Source organism: Macaca thibetana, chromosome 16 (assembly GCF_024542745.1).
Source record: "Macaca thibetana thibetana isolate TM-01 chromosome 16, ASM2454274v1, whole genome shotgun sequence".
In the NCBI taxonomy this organism is placed as follows: Eukaryota; Metazoa; Chordata; class Mammalia; order Primates; family Cercopithecidae; genus Macaca; species Macaca thibetana.
In genome coordinates this window covers 76186976-76207955 of record NC_065593.1, presented here as the reverse complement: position 1 = coordinate 76207955, position 20980 = coordinate 76186976, and the positions used below count along the sequence as shown (strand labels likewise).

At 40.7% G+C, this 20980-nt stretch overlaps 1 protein-coding gene across 8 annotated transcripts in view; it reads left to right on the top strand.

Moving 5' to 3' along the window:
* The window catches only part of TANC2 (tetratricopeptide repeat, ankyrin repeat and coiled-coil containing 2), a 468803-nt gene that overhangs the window by 402727 nt on the left and 45096 nt on the right, over positions 1 to 20980 (top strand). For all 8 annotated transcript variants that reach the window (XM_050764933.1, XM_050764941.1, XM_050764940.1 and 5 more), the window contains one exon: positions 17501 to 17609. In XM_050764933.1, coding sequence (XP_050620890.1) covers positions 17501 to 17609 — 109 coding nt within the window. The remainder of the gene's footprint in view (positions 1 to 17500; positions 17610 to 20980) is intronic.

Below are 20980 nucleotides of genomic sequence, written 5' to 3'. Positions count from 1 at the left end.
TTTCCTATAGAGTTGTTTGAGCTCTTTATGTATTCTGGTTATTAATCCCTTGTCAGATGGGTAGTTTGCAAGTATTTTATTCCATTCTATGGGTTGTCTCTTCGTTTTGTTGTTTCCTTCCTTTGCTATGCAGAAGCTTTGTAACTTGATGAGGTCCCATTTGTCCATTTTTGCTTTGCTTGTCTGTGCCTTTGGGATATTACTCAAGAAGTGTTTGCCCAGACCACTATGTCTTGAAAAGTTTCCCTAATATTTTCTTTTAATAGTTGCATAGTTTCCGGTTTTAGATTTAAGTTTGCAATCCATTTTTATTTGATTTTTGTATATGGCGAGAGATAGGGATCTAGTTTCATTCTTCTGCATACAGATATCCAGTTTTCCCAGCACCATTTATTGAAGAGACTGTCCTTTCCCCAAAGTATGTTTTTGGAACCTTTTTTAAAAATGAGTTTACTGTAGATGTATGAATTTATTTCTTGGGCTCTCTATTCTGTTCCACTGGTCTACATGTCTGTTTGTATAGCAGTGCCATGCTGTTTGGGTCTACAGTATAATTTGAAGTCAGGCAATATGATTCTTCCAGTTTTGCTCTTGCTTAGGATATCTTTGGCTATTCTGGGTCTTTCACTAACACTTGACCGTTAGTAGATGAGCTTACCTCCTTGGAACTATTAGTGCTTCATCTCTTTTCAGAGTCTAGACATTCTTCACTTGTAATTCTTCTCTATCTTCCACTAAGGGGTAATCAGTCTTCTGATGTCATAGTTTTGTTGTGTGATTTCCAAGAAGATATTTCATTGACCTGTAATATTATTGGGGATTTATCTAATTTGCCAATGAATACTTTTTCCTATTATCCACTTTCTAACCCCCTATTGGCATCAAGAGTAAATGTGAGACTCATATCTGAAGTAGTGACCCAATGTCATGGTTTTGTGATACGACAAAAGGGAGGAATTACATGAAATCTAATACATATTTTGGAATATGTTCAATTTGCCAACACATTGAATGTCTTTTAGCTTTACAAGTTTGTTTTCTCTCAGCATAAATCATGGGATTGACATCTATTAGTCAAATAGGCAAACTGTTCCCATCTTTCACCCTGTCAGACCATTAGAAGATGGACCACAATAACATATATTTTTCCTTTTCCAAATCCAAAATAAAATTTGGAAAAAGCTGCTAATTAGAATTATTCTCCAAACCCAGTTAAAACTGAGAACTACTTATTCTGTCATAAAAACTTATGAGAGATTTCCTAAGTCTGTATACATACAGAGATACAGTTCTGCTTATGATAAGATGGAAAGAGTGCATCGTTTTATGATTTGGCAAGAATACACTTGATCTTAGCCAAAAGGCCCGGAAGTGATGACTTGGCAAGAATAAATGCTTGGCATTTACTTATTCATGAAGCATTTACAGGCCAGGCAAGGTGGCTCATGCCTGTAATCCCAGGGCTTTGGGAAGCCAAGGTGGGAGAATCTCTTGAGGCCAGGAGTTCAAGGTTACAGTGAGGTATGTCATGCCACTGCACTCTAGCCTGGGTGACAGAGTAAGACCCTGACTCTTAAAAAAAAAAAAAAATTACAGAAGAGCCAACTAATGAAAACACAGAGGAGACTTGTATCTATATTGTTTGTAAAAGGTAATACTTTGCTTTATGTGTTTAAAAATACATATAGAGCTTTTTTAAGGTGGATGTGTTCAGCATAGTGATACTCATTCCCGTAACTTAATCTAAAATGAGGTGGAAGTAGGACAGGCGATTAAGGGAAATTTCTTGTACTGAAAGTAGCACAGGAATTAGAGGCTAATTCATCCTATTAATGAGTGTCTGAAGCAACACTGGCTGGATCAAAAGATAAGAACCCCAGAAGTTTTCCTAGGTTGTCAAACCAAGATTAATGGCACAGCAGTCAGGAGGAGCTATTGCCAGTGTAGTGGAACATGACAGCACACTCTCTTTTTTGCGAGTAAAGCAATTCACTCGGCCATCTCTAGAGACTTACAAAAGCAGATAGATCTCCACATTTAGTAAAATCAACACTAATAGCCTTCCATCCTCTCAATCATAAGAAGCCACAGCTGTGAGACATGAATTTACTGTAGCCATCCACATATCCAGTTGGTTCTACCACCCAAATTTTACTTGCAAGTATCTGTTTCCATCTCTAATGATCATTATGACCACATCCTGGGATCTCACATGGATTACTTTCATCTCCTAATTGGTCTCCCTTCTTGCCCTCTTCGAGTCCATTCTCCACCAGCAGCCAGAGCAATCTTATAAAAACACAAATCAGACCATGTAACCTCTTCCTGAAAATCCTCCAGTGGCTTTCTATGATTAGAGTAAAATCAAGGCCAGATTGTTCAAAGCCCTGTATTTATAGATATAGCTTCTGCCTCCCTCCCTGAATTAAGTTCATTCTTTCTCCCTCTTATTCACAATTTTCTGCTGGTTCCTAGAACTTGCACTTTTCCATCTCTGGGCCTTTGCACTTAACAGTTGCCTCCATCTGGAGCTCACTTTCCCAGGCATCTCATCACATAGAAAGATCTCTCACTCCTTCAGATCTCAGCTTAAATGCCACCTCCTCAGAAAGACTTCTGCTTGTCACCTTATCTAAGTAAAATCATAACATCCTTTTTACCTCCTTTCTAACATCAAATGTATTATTAATTGTAGGCGAATACTCGGTTCTGTCCACTTTTCTCTCTAGAATGAACTCAGTGAGGACAAGAACCTTTTCTGTATTGCTCCCTGTGTGTTACTAATGATTAGTAGAGTGCCTGGAACACAGTAAGCGCACAGTAAATTTTTTTTTGATGACGAACTAATGAGCGAACAAAGGAATGATAAGTGGTACTAATTTAAGCTAGCAACTTAAAATATTTGAGAAACTCTTCTCACAACTCAACAGATGGTATCTTTTGTTCACTTTGTTACCTCCTACCATGCCTCGGGAGTTAAGTGAAGACATGCATTTCAGCAAGTATTCAGTGAATATTTATTAAGTAATATATTTAAGGCTCTGTCGTAAGCACTGCTGGGAATACAAATACAAGTTAGATCTGTCTACCAAGACTTACAGGTTAGTGTTCTTAACAGACACATTTATAACTAGCTATAATTCAAGGCAGAGTGCTGTGCTAGAGGTATAAACAAAGAGCTGAGGGGCATGGAGGAGAAAGAGAGAAGTGATAAATTTTCCTGTGCCTACCGTTGGTGTTTCAAACTGTGACATTTCAGTGGAGTCATAGCTCTTCTGCCTCATGAAGCCCTGCCAGCTACCTAAAGACTTCGTGTTGGAACAGAGAAAAGATGACCATTTTCCTAGAGCTGGTGATGTGTTAACAGAACAGAAAGGCAGTAGGAAGATGTGAGGCAAAGTGGGAGAAAGCAGCAAATTCCTATTCAGATTCTATATTTACAAGGAGGTAATGCTTTCCACTCATTTCTACATTTGGTCATACTTATAATTTACTTTCACGAGGGTCATACATTTCCATATTGAATATAAAACAGTAGCACAAGGGAACCAGAAATATATTTTGAATTCAGCTTCCATGAGAAAGCCATGAAAAAATATACCGAAGCAGTTACTGGCTGATAAGTGAAAAATGGAAGAAATAATTTTTGCCAAGAAGCATGAGTATCATTTGCTGAGAATGGATAGCAACAAGCAGACTATAAGACAGCAACAACTAAAGTTTAACTGTTGGAAGAATTTTTAAGAAGAGAGATGGAAAAGATCAGGATTGTTAACCTATTCTTAATACTTGAGTCATATGCACACTCATTTCACAGTCTAACAGCGACAGCAGAAATACCTGCAAATTCAAAGTCAAATTGAGTGCTGAATTGGAAAGTGAATCTGGAAGTCCTTGCATTGCTCTTCCTTGTACCCATCTGCTTAGTTTTATTCATTCATGAAACATGAAACACTTATTGAGCTGCTGCTTCTCTACACCAAGGACTGTGCTAACCACTAGAGAAACTTAGGTGACTTAGGACACCCCTGACACTGAAGCCGTTATACTCTAAAGCAAGCTTGTCCAACCCATGGCCTATGGGCCACATGTATCCCCAGGCAGCTTTGAATGTGGCCCGACACAAATTTTGTACACTTTCTCAAAACATGATGAGTTTTTTTGCAGTTTTTTTAGTTCATCTGGTATCTTTAGTGTTAGTATATTTTATGTGTCGCTCAAAACAATTCTTCTTCTTCTAGTGTGGCCCCAGGACGCCAGAAAATTGGACACCCCTGCTCTAAAGGGAAGTCAGACAAAGCAACCAACAATAGTGCCATAGTACAAAGTATTGTAGGAACCTAGACAAAGAGGAAATAAATACTTTTCAGAAGAGGTAGCATTAAAGTTCAGCCTTGAAGTATGGGTTGAATTCCGTTAAGCAGCAAGGGAATGCAGGAGCCCTGTAGGCAGAAAGGAAAAGGTAATGGCCGTAACAGAAACAAGGAAGAGTGAGAACATATGAAATGCCTTTGGGGGACTGTGAGCAGCTATGACGCGAGAATAAGATGCATGATCAGGAAGAGAGGATGATAGGAGATGTCACTGGGAAAACCTTAAATGCCATATTTAAGACTTTATAATTCTGTAGATGACAGGGAGCCTCTATAACCTTTTGAGGAGGAAGAAACAAAGATCTGATAACTCTGATTATGTGAAAGATAGCTCTGACAAGTGATGCATGGAAGATGAGTTGAAATGAAGGGAAGAGACTGAAAGTTGGGATACTAATTAAGAGGTTTATAGCAATAGTCCAGATGAGGAATGGTAAGACCTATAACAGGAGAATAGAGAGCAGGGTGTATGTGGGAGAGATATTTTGGTGATACTCAAAAGCACTTGGCCTTTTTCTATATGGTATGTGAAAGGTAAGGACAGAGGGATCAAAAATGACGAGATTTATCTTGAATGATGGATAATAGTGATGCTACTAACCAACATAGAACTTTCTGAATGGAGGAGGGGCTCTAACACGAGCAAAGGCAGGAGGAAGAACAGGCTTATGGGGAGAAAGTGAGTCCTATTTTGGACATGTTCATAATGAATTGCCTCTGAGAAAAGATGCACAAATATATTTAGGAGTGTGCCTTTAGAAAATAGACAAAGAGGCCAGGCGCGGTGGCTCAAGCCTGTAATCCCAGCACTTTGGGAGGCCAAGACGGGCAGATCACAAGGTCAGGAGATCGAGACCATCCTGGCTAACACAGTGAAACCCCATCTCTACTAAAAAAAATACAAAAAACTAGCCGAGCGAGGTGGCGGGCGCCTGTAGTCCCAGCTACTCGGGAGGCTGAAGCAGGAGAATGGCATAAACCCGGGAGGCGGAGTTTGCAGTGAGCTGAGATCCGGCCACTGCACTCCAGCCTGGGCGACAGAGCGAGACTCCATCTCAAAAAAAATAGAAGGCTCAAGGCATGCAACTATAAATTTGTGCATTATCAGCAAATAACTGACAGTAGGAGCCATAGTACTAAACGAGATCACCCAAGAATATAAAGTAGGAAGTTCAGAAGCATGAAACAGAATAGTTATATTTAAATGCTGAAAGAAGATGATGAACCAAATAGTAATTTAGAGGGGAATTAGAAAGAGAAACAAGAGGAAGTAAGGTCATGGAAGTCAAAGGAGAAGGCAATTTCAAGGAGGGGATACTCACCAGTACCTTGTACTGCAATAAGGCAAAGGGTAAGAGGCCATATATGGCTTTTGCTAGAATACTTTGCATAGAATGTTTGGTAGCAGAAGTCCAATTCCTGTAAGTTAAAAACTACACGTGAAATGAAAGTAGAGACCACTACCATAGACTCAGCTTCCCAAAATTTTAGCACTGAAGGAAGGGAAAAGTTTGACTATGTTGGTTGACATTGGGAAATGGAAAGTTAAAAAGTAAGAGACTAAACATAGAAGAGAGGCAAAGGATGATGAGTTCTAGAAACCTGGCTATCAAAAGGGCAACTTAAAGTCCTTTTTGAACAAACCTTTTTGAACTTTTGGAAACCCATATCTTTTTAGTTGCCACACTGGTATTTCTGCGAGAGCTCAGGAGCTATTGAATATTAAGAACCTGGCCAGAAGACGCCTTTGTCCAACTGGCAGAAAGGGAGATGGAGGCATGGGGATCCTTGCTAGAAGTACTAAATTCCCCATATCCTAAACAATGGTTACCTGATGGTTAATTTCTCAGAGGAATTAATCTTACTGAAAATACCACTTTATCAGGTCATGCTACAAGTTACTTTTTTGCAAACACAAAGACCCCTAGTAACACAAGAGAAACATCCTTTTAAAGCAACTTCCCTCTTTATGGTGGGCTCTGGTAGGGAATCTATCGATGATACCATAGTTTGAATACTTTCAGCTAGCTGTAAGTTTGAAAAATTACTTCATATTGGCTAGGAATGAGTGGCAGGTGTTCGAAATAGGTTTTTATACTGGAAGGCTGCTGGGGATAGAAAGTGACTCATTACTGTCATGGGACAGAAGGACTCCTCTTCCTTTTCTCTTCTCATGGAGTATGCTTCAACAGTCTTGTGGTAAAGAATAATAATTTCAGCTTTTTTTTTTTTTTTTTTTTTTTTTTGAGACAGAGTATCACTCTGTTGCCCAGGCTAGAGTGCAGTAGCATAATCTCGGCTCATTGCAGCCTCTGCCTCCCGGGTTCAAGTGATTCTCCTGCCTCAGCCTCCTGAATAACTGGGATTACAGGCATGCACCACCATGCCAGGCTAATTTTTGTTAGTAGCTGGGATTACAGGCATGCACCATCATGCCAAGCTAATTTTGTATTTTTAGTAGAGACGGGGTTTTATCATGTTAGTCAAGCTGGTCTCGAACTTCTGGCCTCAAGTGATCTGCCCGCCTCGGCCTCCCAAAGTGCTGGGATTACAGGTGTGAGCCACCTCGCCTGGCCTAATTGCAGTTTTTATCCCTACACAAAAAAAAAAAGACCAAGTGCTTTTGAGTATCACCAAAATGCGTCTCCCACATACACCCTGCTCTCTCTTCTCATTTAATAATTCTTAGCATTTCTCACCTAGATTGTTGCTATAAACCTCATAACTAGTGTCCCCACTAGTATCCCAAATATCTAATTTATGAGGATATTATGTTTGTTTCTGCCCATTTTCACTGATATTGAGATAAACACTTCCTTAGTCCTTCTTTCTACTCTTTCTTCATCCTCTATCCATCCCCTGTTAGTAATCCCTCAAAAAGTAATTTTCTTGTTTTATTTAAGGTACTGCTAACTACTGAAATAAGTAAACCCCAAAACCTAAGTGATGTATCACAATAGAAATTTATTTTTCACTCACATGAAGTCCAAAGGCACCACATGGTTTCGAAGGGGTCTGCCCTGTACCATTTTTCAGAGACGCAGGCCATTGGAGTCTCTGCCATCTTTCACACACTGCTTTCCAGGGTAATTGTTTTTATCAGCTGGCAGATGGGGGAAGACAAAAAACAGTGTAAGAGTGGAAGATTCTTGTGGGCCAGGTCTAAAATGAACATTATTTCTGTCTGCATTTCATTAACCAGAACTGAGTCACCTAACCCCACTTGATTGCACGGTCCCTGGCAAGGAAGCCACTTGCCAACAAGAACTCTTGACTCGGAAGGGGAGCACAATCTTTGGAGGCAGCCAGCCATTTCTGCCTCATAATTCTCATCTCACTAGGTCTCTTTAAATAACCCACATTAACCTCTGTAATATAAAGACACTTCACAGCAATGTATATTATTTCTGCCCAAATTATAAGATAGGCTTTAGATTACAAGCATTTTCTTGCCAACTGGCTGTAACTATACCACTTCGTCACATCTGACCCTCACACAGAATATCAAAGCACCTGGCCAGGCACGGTGGCTCACGCCTGTACTCCCAGCACTTTGGGAGGCCGAGGCAGGTGGATCGCATGAGGTCAGGAGTTCGAGACCAGCCTGGCTAACATGGTGAAACCCCATTTCTACTAAAAATACAAAAAATTAGCCAGGCGTGGTGGCGTGTACCTGTAATCCCAGCTCTTCAGGAGGCCGAGGCAAGAGAATCGCTTGAACCCGGGAGGCAGAGGTTGCAGTGAGCTGAGATCACACCATTGCACTCCAGCTTGGGCAACAAGAGTGAAACTCCGTCTCAAAAAAAAAAATATATATATATATATCAAAGCACCTAAGTGTTGTTTCTCTGAAGCATGAGAAGGTTGTGTATTAAGTTTGTCATCATAAGTTAATGAAATCTGCGTGACTCCATATTAGTAACTCTGACTAGAAGAGTGAGAAACTATCCATGCTAGAAATATCCAAGTTTATTTGTTAGCATGTTTTGGTACTACAAATAGAAACTTTAAGACTACTATCTCCTGGGATGCTAAGTGAAAACAAAACAAAACAAAAAACATAATGCCATTGTATATTTTGTGTAAAACAATTATTATCCAACTTCCATACTGTTAAATGAGGACAGAGGGGAGTGATTCTTGCTTTAGAAAGGGTTTTGCTCTAAGACTCCATAGCTCTAAACTCTTGAGGTATAGGATCATCAAATGACAGTAGTTCCTCACTGCCTTGTAACCCCTAGTTATCCAGAAGTATCATTTGTCTCCAGTATCAAGGGACTACTCATGCCTACAAATGAGAATGCAAGTAGAATTTGTTCTCTGCTATTCTGGACACCACCTTCTCTGACTTTTGTCAAAACACACATATTTATCCAGCAAAGGGGAGAAGGGAGAGTGCTGGGGGAAGGATCCTCAACTCTGACCTGTGATCGATTCTCTCCTAATTATATCAAAAATCAAATATGCCTTGAATATAAGATTTACTATCTTCCTGAAAACCTCTGGTCTATATGACAAATTTGTGTTCTTCCTGTTAGCCTTTTACCTTGTTTCTTAGGGACCAGTTAGCTCTGTCCTTATCCTCCCCTCTGCCTGAAGTTACACCTCCAAGTTTCATTTGCTAGCAGTGAATGGCATCTGTACCCCAGTAATTTTTCCCTGATCTGTGGACTTCTCTTCTGGCTGCAAAGGTAGTAGGGTACGGTGTGGAAGGGTAGGGATCAGGGTTAAGGACAGGATATCACATTTCACCCTGCTACACACGTTGAAGACTGAAGTTCCATTTGAACACACAGTCATCTTCCTATATGTTTAAAGTTATTTGTGGTTATTGGACGTTCCTTTAGTTTAGCGTTACACTAGTTACTCTGGAGAATATAAAAGAAATATAAAATACATTCACTTAATATGTCTCACCTAATTCTTACCACAGTCCTGAGAGGTAGATATTACTATCCCTGTCTCACAAAGAGGTTCAGTGTCTTGTCTTAGGTTATAAAGTATGTAAGTGGCAGAACTAGGATTTAAACATAGGCCTGTTTGACTTTTAGAGATGAAGAGGCAGCACTGTGAATGCCAGTAAGGAAATTTGTAAAGTAACTTTGAATCACAAGATGATATCATTATATAAGTTATATGAAAATAATTCTCGGCCGGGCGCAGTGGCTCACGCCTGTAATCCCAGCACTTTGGGAGGCCGAGGCGGGTGGATCACGAGGTCAGGAGATCGAGACCATCCTGGCTAACATGGTGAAACCCCGTCTCTACTAAAAATACAAAAAAAAATTAGCCAGGCAGGGTGGCGGGCACCTGTAGTCCCAGCTACTCAGGAGGCTGAGGCAGGAGAATGGCGTGAACCCACGAGGCGGAGCTTCCAGTGAGCCAAGATCACCACTGCACTCCAGTCTGGGCGACAGAGCGAGACTCCGTCTCAAAAAAAAAAAAAAAAAAGTAATTATCTTCTGTCTTCACTTCCCTACCCCATGGCCTTTATGACCATATCTGAACCCATATGAAAGTTGATTATGGTTACCATCTTTTTTTGTTTTTGCTTTTGTTTGAGATAGAGTCTTGCTCACCACCCAGGCTGAAGTGCAGTGGCACGATCACAATTTGCTGCAGTCTCAACCTCCCAGGCTCAAGTGATCCTCCCACCTCAGCCTCCCAAATAGCTAGGAGCACAGACACATGCCACCACGCCCGGCTAATTTTTTAAATTTTTTTGTAGAGATAGGATCTCGCTGTGGTGTCCAGGCTGGTCTCAAACTCCTGGACCCAAGCAGTCCTCCTGCCTCAGCCTCTCAAAGTGCCGAGACTACAGGTGAGAGCCACTGTGCCTTGGCCTCATCATCTTTAATTATAAAGGGAAAAACATAGTTGTGCCCTGTCTTGCTTTAAAACATGTCATGCTTCCTAGAGCTGTCTCTACTTTATTTCTTACCTACTCTTTCTCAAAATGCCAATCAAAAAGTGTCAAAATAATGGTTGCTGATTTTAATTATGTTTAAAGAATTCAGAGTTTATACTATACAAATGAGTATATTGTTCTTTACAGTGGTGGAGTTTTTTTCACACAAATGTGCTCTGAAACAAAAATCAAGTTGCTAATCTTGTCAGTGTGGTAATGGAACTAGGTTTCAGTGGAAACTAGGACTTCAGAAACACTGAAGTTCTCATTCTAGCCCTTTCACTTCCTAGGCATGTAAGCTGGGTCTGTCCCTCAATCTTGCTTAGTCTCAGTCAGTCCTCTGCCATAATATTGGGAGTAGTATTTACTGCTATACCTATGGTGTAATGATTTTTTTTGAGAATCTAAAAATTATTAAAATATTTGTCTGGGTGCAGTGACTCAGGCCTGTAATCCCAACAGTTTGGGAGGCCAAGCCAGGCAGATAACTTGAGATCAGGAGTTCAAAACCAACCTGGCCAACATGGTGAAACCCCATCTCTACTAAAAATACAAAAATTAGCCGGGCGTGGTGGTACACGCCCATAATCCCAGCTACTTGGGAGGCTGAGGAAGAAGAATTGCTTGAACCCAGGAGGTAGAGGTTGCAATGAGCCAAGATCATGCCACTGTACTCCAGCCTGGGCAATAGAGTGAGACTCTTGTCTCAAAAAATTATTATTATTATTATTTTGATTTTTCAGTTTTTTTTTTTTTTTTTTTGTTTTTTTTTTTTTTTTTTTGAGACAGGGCCTCACTGTGTTGCCCAGGCTGGAGTGCAACGGTGTAATCATAGCTTACTGCAGCCTCAATGTCCTGGGCTTAGGCAGTTTTTCTGCTTCAGCCTCCCAAGTAACTGGAACTACAGGCACACACCAGCACAACTGGCTTTTTAACTTTTTTGTAGAGACAGGGTCCTGCTTTGTTACCCAGGCTAGCCTTGGACTCCTGGACTCAAGTGATCCTCCCACCTTGGCCTCCCAAAGTGCTGAGATTACAGGTGTGAGCCATGATGCCTGGCCTGAAGTATTTTGAAAACCATAAGATACACAGATATAAGATGTTATTACTTACTCATCCATTTTGCAAATATATACTCCTATTACCTAGACTCTCTTGAGGATAGAAGCCATGCTTTTTCACACATATGTAGAGCAACATAGAAGAGTGCCGTGCAGTGGGTGCTGTAATGGAGATGTGTACCAGGTACAACAGGAACCTAAGGAAAGAACCCCTGAGTTTATCAGAGGGCACCAGGGGAGGCTTCACAGAGGAGATGATGTGAATTGCCATTTGAAGATTGAGAAATTGTTTTTCTGATGAACTAAACAGGAAAGAGAATTCCAGGCAGAGGGAAAGCATATTTGAAACCCTACAGATAATTTACTGTGTCTGGAATTGAAAGGATAAGGTAAAGAGGTGAAGACAGACAAATAGGCAAGGAACAAATTATGTAAAGCTTTTGGATACCATGCTAAGGAATTTAAATTTTATATCAGAGGGAAAATAAAACTAGCAAATAATTTTGAGCAGAATTTTGATCAAGTTTCTGCAACATAGATTATTGTGATGGCCAGGGAGGGAGCAGTAGAGAATAAAATGAAGAGAATGAGATTCTTGTGACTTTTCAGGAGAGAAAGTATAGGAGAGGGGGAAAATAGCTACTGTGTTTTATGCCTGAGTAACTGGCAATATTTAAAAAAGAGAGAGAGAGAATATGGTTTTGAGGGAAAGCTCCAACTTCAAAAAGTGAGTTTGATGATGGTGGAGGTAGAGAGATCCAGCAGACCAAGAAGCAAAATTAAATCTCAGTGTTCAAGATGTCACCATGGGAGCCAATATAGAATGTATATTGCTGTTTTCCCTTATGTCCTACATACCACAAACTTTGAGTCCAGTGTACTATTCAGAACCATTCTTTTAGTAATAATGTAGCATGCTTGTATTCAAAAAGAAATGAACTATAGTTGCCACCTTCATCTTATCCTTGACCTGTATTACTTGCTGTTTCTCCTCAGTGCCTGATGTAAAAGCAAGTAGTTATCTCTAGCCAGCTGAAATGAAGACTAGAGAAATGCAGACATCTCACCAGCATTTCTTAGTTATGGTGGTAAAATGAAAACACTAGGGCGAAGTCAATTCTATGTCTAACTGAAAATTCATTTCCTTGTCAAGCACAAGCTTTTTTACATTAATCCCAATAGGCATGAATTCTCATTAACAGCCTAAAGCGTAGATAGTGGATCAGAGGCTTATATTCAGGAGTTCTAGTCACAGTGGAACAGCCATGGATGAGTAACTTAAAGTAATAATTCTTATACCAGGGAGGCTCCAGTAATTTTACTGTTAAGAGCTGGACAGAATTTTGAGATCTTGAGAGTAAGATACTTCATACATGCTTTGTATTGTTGTCTTAACTTCCATGTGGTCTGTTAAAATAACTTATTCAAAAAGAACAATCTCTATTGAAAAAACTAAAATAGACTGGGTGCAGTGGCTCACGCTTGTAATCCCAGCACTTTGGGAGGCTGAGGCAGCCAGATTATGAGATCAGGAGTTCAAGTCCAGCCTGGCCAGCATGGTGAAACCCCAACTCTACTAAAAATACAAAAAATGAGCTGGGCGTGGTGGCACACACCTGTAATCCCAGCTACTTGGGAGACTGAGGCAGGAGAATTGCTTGAACCCAGGAAGTGGCGGTTGCAGTGAGCTGAGATCGCACCAGTGCACTCCAGCCTGAGTGACAGAGCGAGATTTCATCTCAAAAAGAAAAAAATAAAATAACCTATCAACTAAATTGAGTTTTCATGGGATAAATAAGAGTTCAGGGCCAGGCGCAGTGGCTCACACCTGTAATCCTAGCACTTTGGGAGGCCAAGGTGGGTGGATCATGAGGTCAGGAGATGCAGACCATCCTGGCTAACACAGTGAAACCCCGTCTCAACTAAAAAATATATTTAAAAAAATTAGCCAGGCGTGGTGGCGGGCACCTGCAGTCTCAGCTACTCAGGAGGCTGAGGCAGGAGAATGTCATGAACCTGGGAGGTGGAGCTTGCAGTGAGCCGAGATCACACCACTGCACTCCAGCCTGGGCAACAGAGCAAGACTCCGTCTAAAAAAAAAAAAAAAAAGGAGAGTTCAGTGTCAATTTCTAGATTTTATGAGTTTGAAAGAACCCTGGACTCAACACCTTCAGATGATACTGATGATTCCATGCAAGCTACACTTGTCTGAGGCATTCTCCTAATTAAATAACTTCCTTTCTATTACGGTTAATTTATCCAATCAAACAAGGTGATCTGGTATCCACTACAATTTAGAAATTCTGTAAAGTCAAAAATTAAAAATCCCTTTTTAAAATCTTTTTGGAATGAAATCCATTTGATGAGTCCTATGTAAGATGGGAGCTGTCCCATCCCCTGTGTTCCAGGTTCTTTACTGACACTTAAAAACTCTACAGTCATGGCAGAAGGCACCTCTTCACAGGGCGGCAGGAGAGATAATGAGTGCCAGTGGAGAAAATGCCAGACACTTATAAAACCGGCAGCTATCATGAGAACAGCATGGGGGAAACTGCCCCTATGATTCAGTTACCTCCCACTGGGTCCCTCCCACAGCATGTGGGGGTTATGGGGATTACAATTCAAGGTGAGGTGTAGGTGGAGACACAGAGCCAAATCATATCATTCTGCCCCTGGCCCCTCCCAAATCTCATGTCCTCAAATTTCAAAACACATCGTGCCCTTCCAGCAGTCTCCCGGAGTCTTAACTCATTCCAGCATTAACCTGAAGTCCAAGTCCAAAGTCTCATCTGAGACAAGGCAAGTTCCTTCCACCTATGAGCCTATAAAATCAAAACCAAATTAGTCATTTCCTAGATACAATGGGGGTACAGGCATTGGGTAAATACACACGTTCCAAATGGGAGAAATTGGCCAAAACAAAGGGGCTACAGGCCCCATGCAAGTCCGAAATCCAATAGGGCAGTCATTAAACCTTACAGTTCCAAAAGGATTTCCTTTGACTCCATGGCTCACATGCAGGTCATGCTGATGTGAGAGGTGGGCTCCCACAGCCTCGGTCAACTCCGCCCCTGTGTCTTTGCAAAGAGTACAGCCCCCTTCCTGGCTGCTTTCACGGGCTGGTGTTGAGTGTCTGCAGCTTTTCCACATACACAGTGCAAGCTCTTGGTGGATCTCCCATTCTGGGGTCTGGAGGATGGTGACCCTCTTCTCACAGCTTCCCTAGGCAGTGCCCCAGTGGGGACTCTGTGTGGGGGTTCCAACCCCACATTTCCCTTCCACATTGCCCTAGCAGAGGTTTTCCATGAGGGCTCTGCCCCTGAAGCAAATCTCTGCCTGGACATCCAGGCATTTTCATACATCTCATGAAATATAGGCAGACATTCTCAAACCCTAGTTCTTGACTTCTGTGCACCCACAGGCCCAACGCCATGTGTAAGCTGCCAAGGCTTGGGGCTTGCACCCTCTGAAGCAACAACCTGAGCTGTATATTGGCCCCTTTAGCCACAGCTGGGATGCCAGGTACCAAGTCCAGAGACTGCACAAAGCAGCAAGGCCCTGGGCCCAGCCCTCTAAGCCACTTTTTTCTCCTAGGCCTCTGGGCCTCTGATGGGAGGGGCTGCCATGAAGCCCTTCAAAATGCCCTGGAGACATTTTCCCCCTTGGCTTGGTGATTCAACATTTGGCTCCTCATTAAGTATGTAAATTTCTGCAGCTGGCTTAGATTTCTCCCTAGAAAATGGGTTTTTATTTTCTATTGCATTGTCAGGCTGCAAATTTTTCAAACTTTTATGCTCTGTCACCTCTTGAATGTTTTGCTACTTAGAAATTTCTTCCACTAGTATCCTAAATCATCTCTCTCAAGTTCAAAGTTCACAGATCTCTGGGGCAAGGGCAAAATGCCACCAGTCTCTGCTAAAGTGTAGCAAGAGTCACCTTTACTCCAGTTCCCAACAAGTTCCTTATCTCTGTCTGAGACCACCTCATCCTGGACTTCATTGTCCATATCACCATCAGCATTTTTGTCAAAGCCATTCAACAAGTCTCTAGGAAGTTCCAAATTTTCCCACATTTTCCTGTCTTCTTCTGAGCCCTCCAAACTGTTCCAACCTCTGCCTGTTACCCAATTCCAAAGTTGCTTCCACATTTTTGGGCAGCACCCTATTCTCTGCAGTACCAATGTACTGTATTAGTCCATTCTCACACTGCTATAAAGAAATGCCTAAGACTGGGTGATTTATAAAGAAAAGAGGTTTCATTGACTCACATTGACTGGGGAGGCCTAAGGAAACTTATAATCATGGCAGAAGGCACCTCTTCACAAGGCAGCAGGAGAGAGAATGAGTGCCAGCAGGGGAAATGCTGGACACTTAGAAAACCATCAGATCTCATGAGAACTCACTATCACGAGAACAGCATAGGGGAAACCACCCCCATGATTCAGTTACCTCCCACCAAGTCCCCACCATGTGGGGATTATGGGGGTTACAATTCAAGGTGAGATTTGGGTGGGGACACAGAGCCAAAGCATACCAGCCATAGAGAGACAGTTCTAAGTGTCTGTAGTTCTTAGAGGCATAACAAACGGGGTAAGAAAACACATCTCAAAGGTGATCTAGTGTCCTTTCTTTAATGCCAGATTTTTTCTTCTAAAGTTTTATTGAGCATTTTTATATGCAGTAGACAATGTTAGGCACTATGGAAAATATAAGTAATTCAGATTTCTTTCGTGAATGTAAGTAGAAATACAACCCTAAATATCATACATGTCACACATACATTAACAAAGAAGTGTATCATTAGGATGCTTTGAGCTGGAAAAAAACAGAAAACTCTAATTCAAATAGATTAAACAGTAAAGAAATCTATTACCTCATATAGCAAGTTCAGAATTAGGGCAGCTAATAGGGCTTAAGCTTTATTTTTCTGCAATTCTTTTAGTCTAACCCTCCTGTTGACTTTGTCTTCAAGCCAGCTGACCACATGATTTACAAGAGAACTAAGGCAGTTCTGGACATCATGGGCAGATAAGACAATATCCAGAGGCAGACAAAAGAGCTTTCTCTTTCATAAACAGGTTTGGGATCTGTTAGCAAGGAGGTAATGGGGAACGGATGCTATCAGGAACCTCAATCTAGTGGAGGAGAGAGTATGTGACAGTATGGCAAACGCTGTGCGAGAGGATATACAGTCTATACTGGTGGCAGTAGAAAGAAAGCCCTCCATTCTCCTCAGCTAGAAGGAAAGGGTAGGGCCTTGGTAGAGGCTGATCAGAGAAGACTTCACTTGGGGAAGAGGTTGTAAGTCCAGTTTGGGTCATGTTGAGTGTGAGGTACTATGGGACCTCCAAATGGGGAAATACAATAGGCAGTTGGGTATATACTGGCCTAAGGCTGAGAAGAAAAGTCTGAATAAAGAAAAAGATACAGAATATAGGTGGTGGTGAAGGCTTTGAGGATGGATGAGCTAATCTAGAGCGAGGAAAGAATAGGACCAAGAATGAGATCCTGAGGAACACTGACATTTAAGCATGGGTGGAATGAGAGTTGCTGACAGAGACAGAAAATAAAAATGAAAATCTTGTAATGCCATCTGTGTGTGGGATGGGTGTAAGCCAACTAGAACTGACATTTTGTGGTATTTATACATGTGATTTGGATAAGGAACTGCCTAGGAACCTTTCAATACCCATTCTTTGCCCAGGAGTAGGTTCTCTTCCCCAAGAAACCAGTTGAATGGTATAGTTTTGTTGGAGGTATGACTGGACCTGAAGAGTCCCCCAACCAAAGCAGAATTAGGGCATTAACATTTCTGTTCAAATGAATCAGACCGGACGCAGTGGCTCACGCCTGTAATTCCAACACCTTGGGAGGCCAAGGAGGGTGGATCACCTGAGGTCAGGAGTTTGAGACCACCCTGGCCAACATGGCGAAACCCTCTCACTACTAAAATACAAAAATTAGCCAGACATGGTGGTGGGTGCCTGTAATCCCAGTTACTCAGGAGGCTGAGGCAGGAGAATCACTTGAACCCAGGAGGTAGAGGCTGCAGTGAGCCGAGATCACAACACTGCACTCTAGTCTGGGCAACAGAGTGAGACTCCATGTCAACTTAATTAATTAATTAATTAATTAAAATGAATTTCTCTTTTTTTGCAGGAGTGGTCACACATTACTTGCCTTTTGGTTTTCCCGCCAAGAGGGAAAACTAAACCGACAGCAGACTATTGAACTGGGACATCACATCCTCAAAGCACACATTTTTAAGGTAATTAAAGCAGTTGGAACCATTTTTCCCCCATCTTTAGCAGACTTTCATACACTATATGTAAGAAACTATTTCATTGTAGTCCCTGCCTTCTGAAGTTCTTTTGCTGCAAAATTGGTTCATCTCCCAACATGTATGGCCTGTTCCTCCCTAGGCCTTTAGAACTACGTTGTGCGTCTCCCAGTGTAACTAACTGATAGGCTTTTCAGGAAATGTATATGTATAATCATTGACAAGGTGCATATACACCTATAGATGTGGGCTCCATACATGACCTATCATCTCCTGAGGACAGTCATATTGTAGCAGTTAGTTGCAGGTTTTCATGATGTCTAAAAAATCATTGAGGGCAGTTACTCTTTCAATTTTTTAATAATTGTTTTAGTGATGATAATAACATTCCTGGTGCTATGATTTTCAAACTATTTACCTGGAGTCAACACTAACCTTCCTTGGAGCTACTTCCCCCAAATGTCTCTTCAAATTATATCCCAGTTTTTCTCCCATTAGTTTGAAAAACCTTTAAGAACTCTATAACATCAACTTCTCTCAGCTTTCAAAAGGCTGCAATGGAGGACCAAAAAGAGGACACATAATTTGTTTGTGCATGTATGCATTCATTTGTTTATTCGTCACTTACTGAGGCATTAAACTAGGTACTAGAGATACAAAAACAAAAAAGATACAATCCCTAATCTCAAGGAATTTGTAGTTCAAATAACAGTTTTGGGTTAACCCACAAAAGTGGAGAAGGAAATTATCATCCTAATTTTTATATCCCACAGTATGAGAGTTCCAATCCCTATAGCCTTTTCAGAATTCTTTTCCTGCCTCAGGATGGAGAAATATGGGTATCTTAAACAGTTCTCTGGGTCAGGCTTCCCCCACAAGATATTGTTAAAAAATGAAACCATCGTCTTCAGAGAGAAGAATGGCGTTAAGATAACTTCAAGAGCCTAGCAAATTCTTCTCAATATATAAGCACAGAGCCAGAGCAGCCTGGTCATCAGATGGACAGAAGTGAAACCCACAGTGACAAATCTTTTACTTGAATCTTACTTGTCTTGTCTAACAAATCACTGTACCAAAAATGACCTTACTTAGTAGGAGCAGAGTGGAGCTAAAATAACTGGCAAGGTATGGCATTCCAGTTTCAAGCAGACTAAAAAGTAGCTAATAATTCCATAAACTCTAAGAGCATTGTCCTGCTGTTAGATAGTAACTAAAAGACAGTAACTTAAGTATTAACCTTTTAGCATCACCATCTGTCTAGAATCAGATGCAAAGATGAAGCTAATGCCTGCCTTTGCTGCCCCATAAAACAAATACCACATTTGCAGAGAAGAGTAGCATAAAGCTTCATTTGACCAAGTATTTTATCCCATACGTGGAAACGTACATTTAAACATGCACTCCTGTCATTAGCACAGTTTTATCTTATATTGATGCAGACAGCATGGTTGCCTGAGATAAGACTGGCTCCATGTGTGATTCAAGCCATAAATACTCTAGTATACAGCATATGGTGATGACGTGACTGCAAGCTGAAGAATGAAGAACTTGGACCATGGTTTTCCTGGTGCTGCAGTTTACAGGATCCTTTAAATGCAGAGTGTTCCCTGTTGAGAGGCTTTAACTTCTCCCAAACTGCTAGAATTCTCAATCTGCACCAGCTGTGGGTCAAAGACAAATATAGACTTTATGGTTAGAAATAGTTCCACTTGAAACTTCTATTCAGCAGTGACACACAATCCAGTGGGTACATTCATTTTACATTTCTCTGGTTTTATCTTCATAAAGGTGACGTTTGTAAGTAACGTGCTTTAAAGAAGCTCATTGGATAAGCCCCCAAGGTTTATGATCTTAAGATACCTGAGCCACAGCTAAAGATCCCTAAGATAAAATTGCTCGTTTCTTCATGCTTTCCCTGTTTTCTTAAGTATTCAAAAATCTTGAGCAAGCTTATCACTGGCTGGTAAACAGTTTTGTAAATTTAGATTCTAAGGAAGGGATTCCATTACCATTTATTGCCGACAAAAAGATCCCTTACCTGAGCAATAGTTACAGATGCTGAAGAGGCACTTTCTCAAGCTATTTGAACATAAAATTCTCTTAAAGAAACCATGAGCTTAGAATTTAATTATGCGTTATTTTTGGCTACATCCTGGCTGGTAATGGGATCACACTTCTCTGTCTGTCGTCTTTGTTGAGTTGAACTAAACTGAAGCTCTTTCCTCCCATACTTCACAAGAACAAAGGATCAACTCCACTAACCAGAAGAAATCAAAAGTCCATAGTACAAGTAAAGCTAATATTCCAAATCCAAAGCTCTGTATTTCAGGCTTATTTATTGTGTATTTACTCCAGCCTCAGTGTAGTTCTCAGTGGTCCATTTACTGGACCATTTAGTTGACATTCATTTACCAAGGTCCATTCTTACTCAGCTCCTTTTCCCATTTCTTTTTCCTCTACCTCTTAATGAAGCCAACTAACAAAACAAACAGCACAACTTGTGAGTCTCTGAAAAAGATCAAAAACCAAGTGTTACTTCCCTTAACTATTTCCTCCCCTCACCACAAATCAATCTATATCATTATCAATTCTTACCTCTTTTTTTCTTGTTTTAGAAGAAAAGATGTTCCTATTCCTCTTTAATTGCATTATGAAATGTAGGAAAGTACAGATAATTGAATGTAATCAAATATTATCTACCATGTTAACATTTTTCCATGTTTGCTTCAATTATTTTTCTTTATTTTTAAGAAATGAATGTAACAAATATAATAAATAATGCTTTTGTATTTCTCCGTAACCCCATTTCTCTCTCTCCCCCTAGAGATAACTTGTAAATGTGTTAGGATTTAGCATATGCTAACACCGCTGACATGTTCTTCTCATCTATATTTTATACTTTTCCAATGTAGGTTCATATTCATAAGGAATATATACAACTATTTTGGGTTTTTTAATACTATAAGATTCTGTAACTTTTTTCTTTTTTTCAATCAACATTGTACCTTTGAGATTTCTCTATAGATGTAGGTCAGTGATTTTCAACTCTAGCTATACATTAGATTCTCTTGCAGAGTTTTTTTAAAAGTACACATTCCTGAGCCTTACTCCCAGAGATTATGAGTCATTGTTCTGGAGTAGAACCTAGGCTTCATTTTTAAAATAGACTTTATTTCTTAGACCAATTTTAGGTTTATATAAAAATTGAACAGAAAGTACAGAGTTCCCACATACTCACTCCCCCAACCACAGTTTTCCCTGTTATTAATATCTTGTACTGATGTGGTACATTTGTTACAATTGAGGAACCAATAGTGATACATTATTATTAGCTGCAGTCCATCCTTTATGTTAGGGTC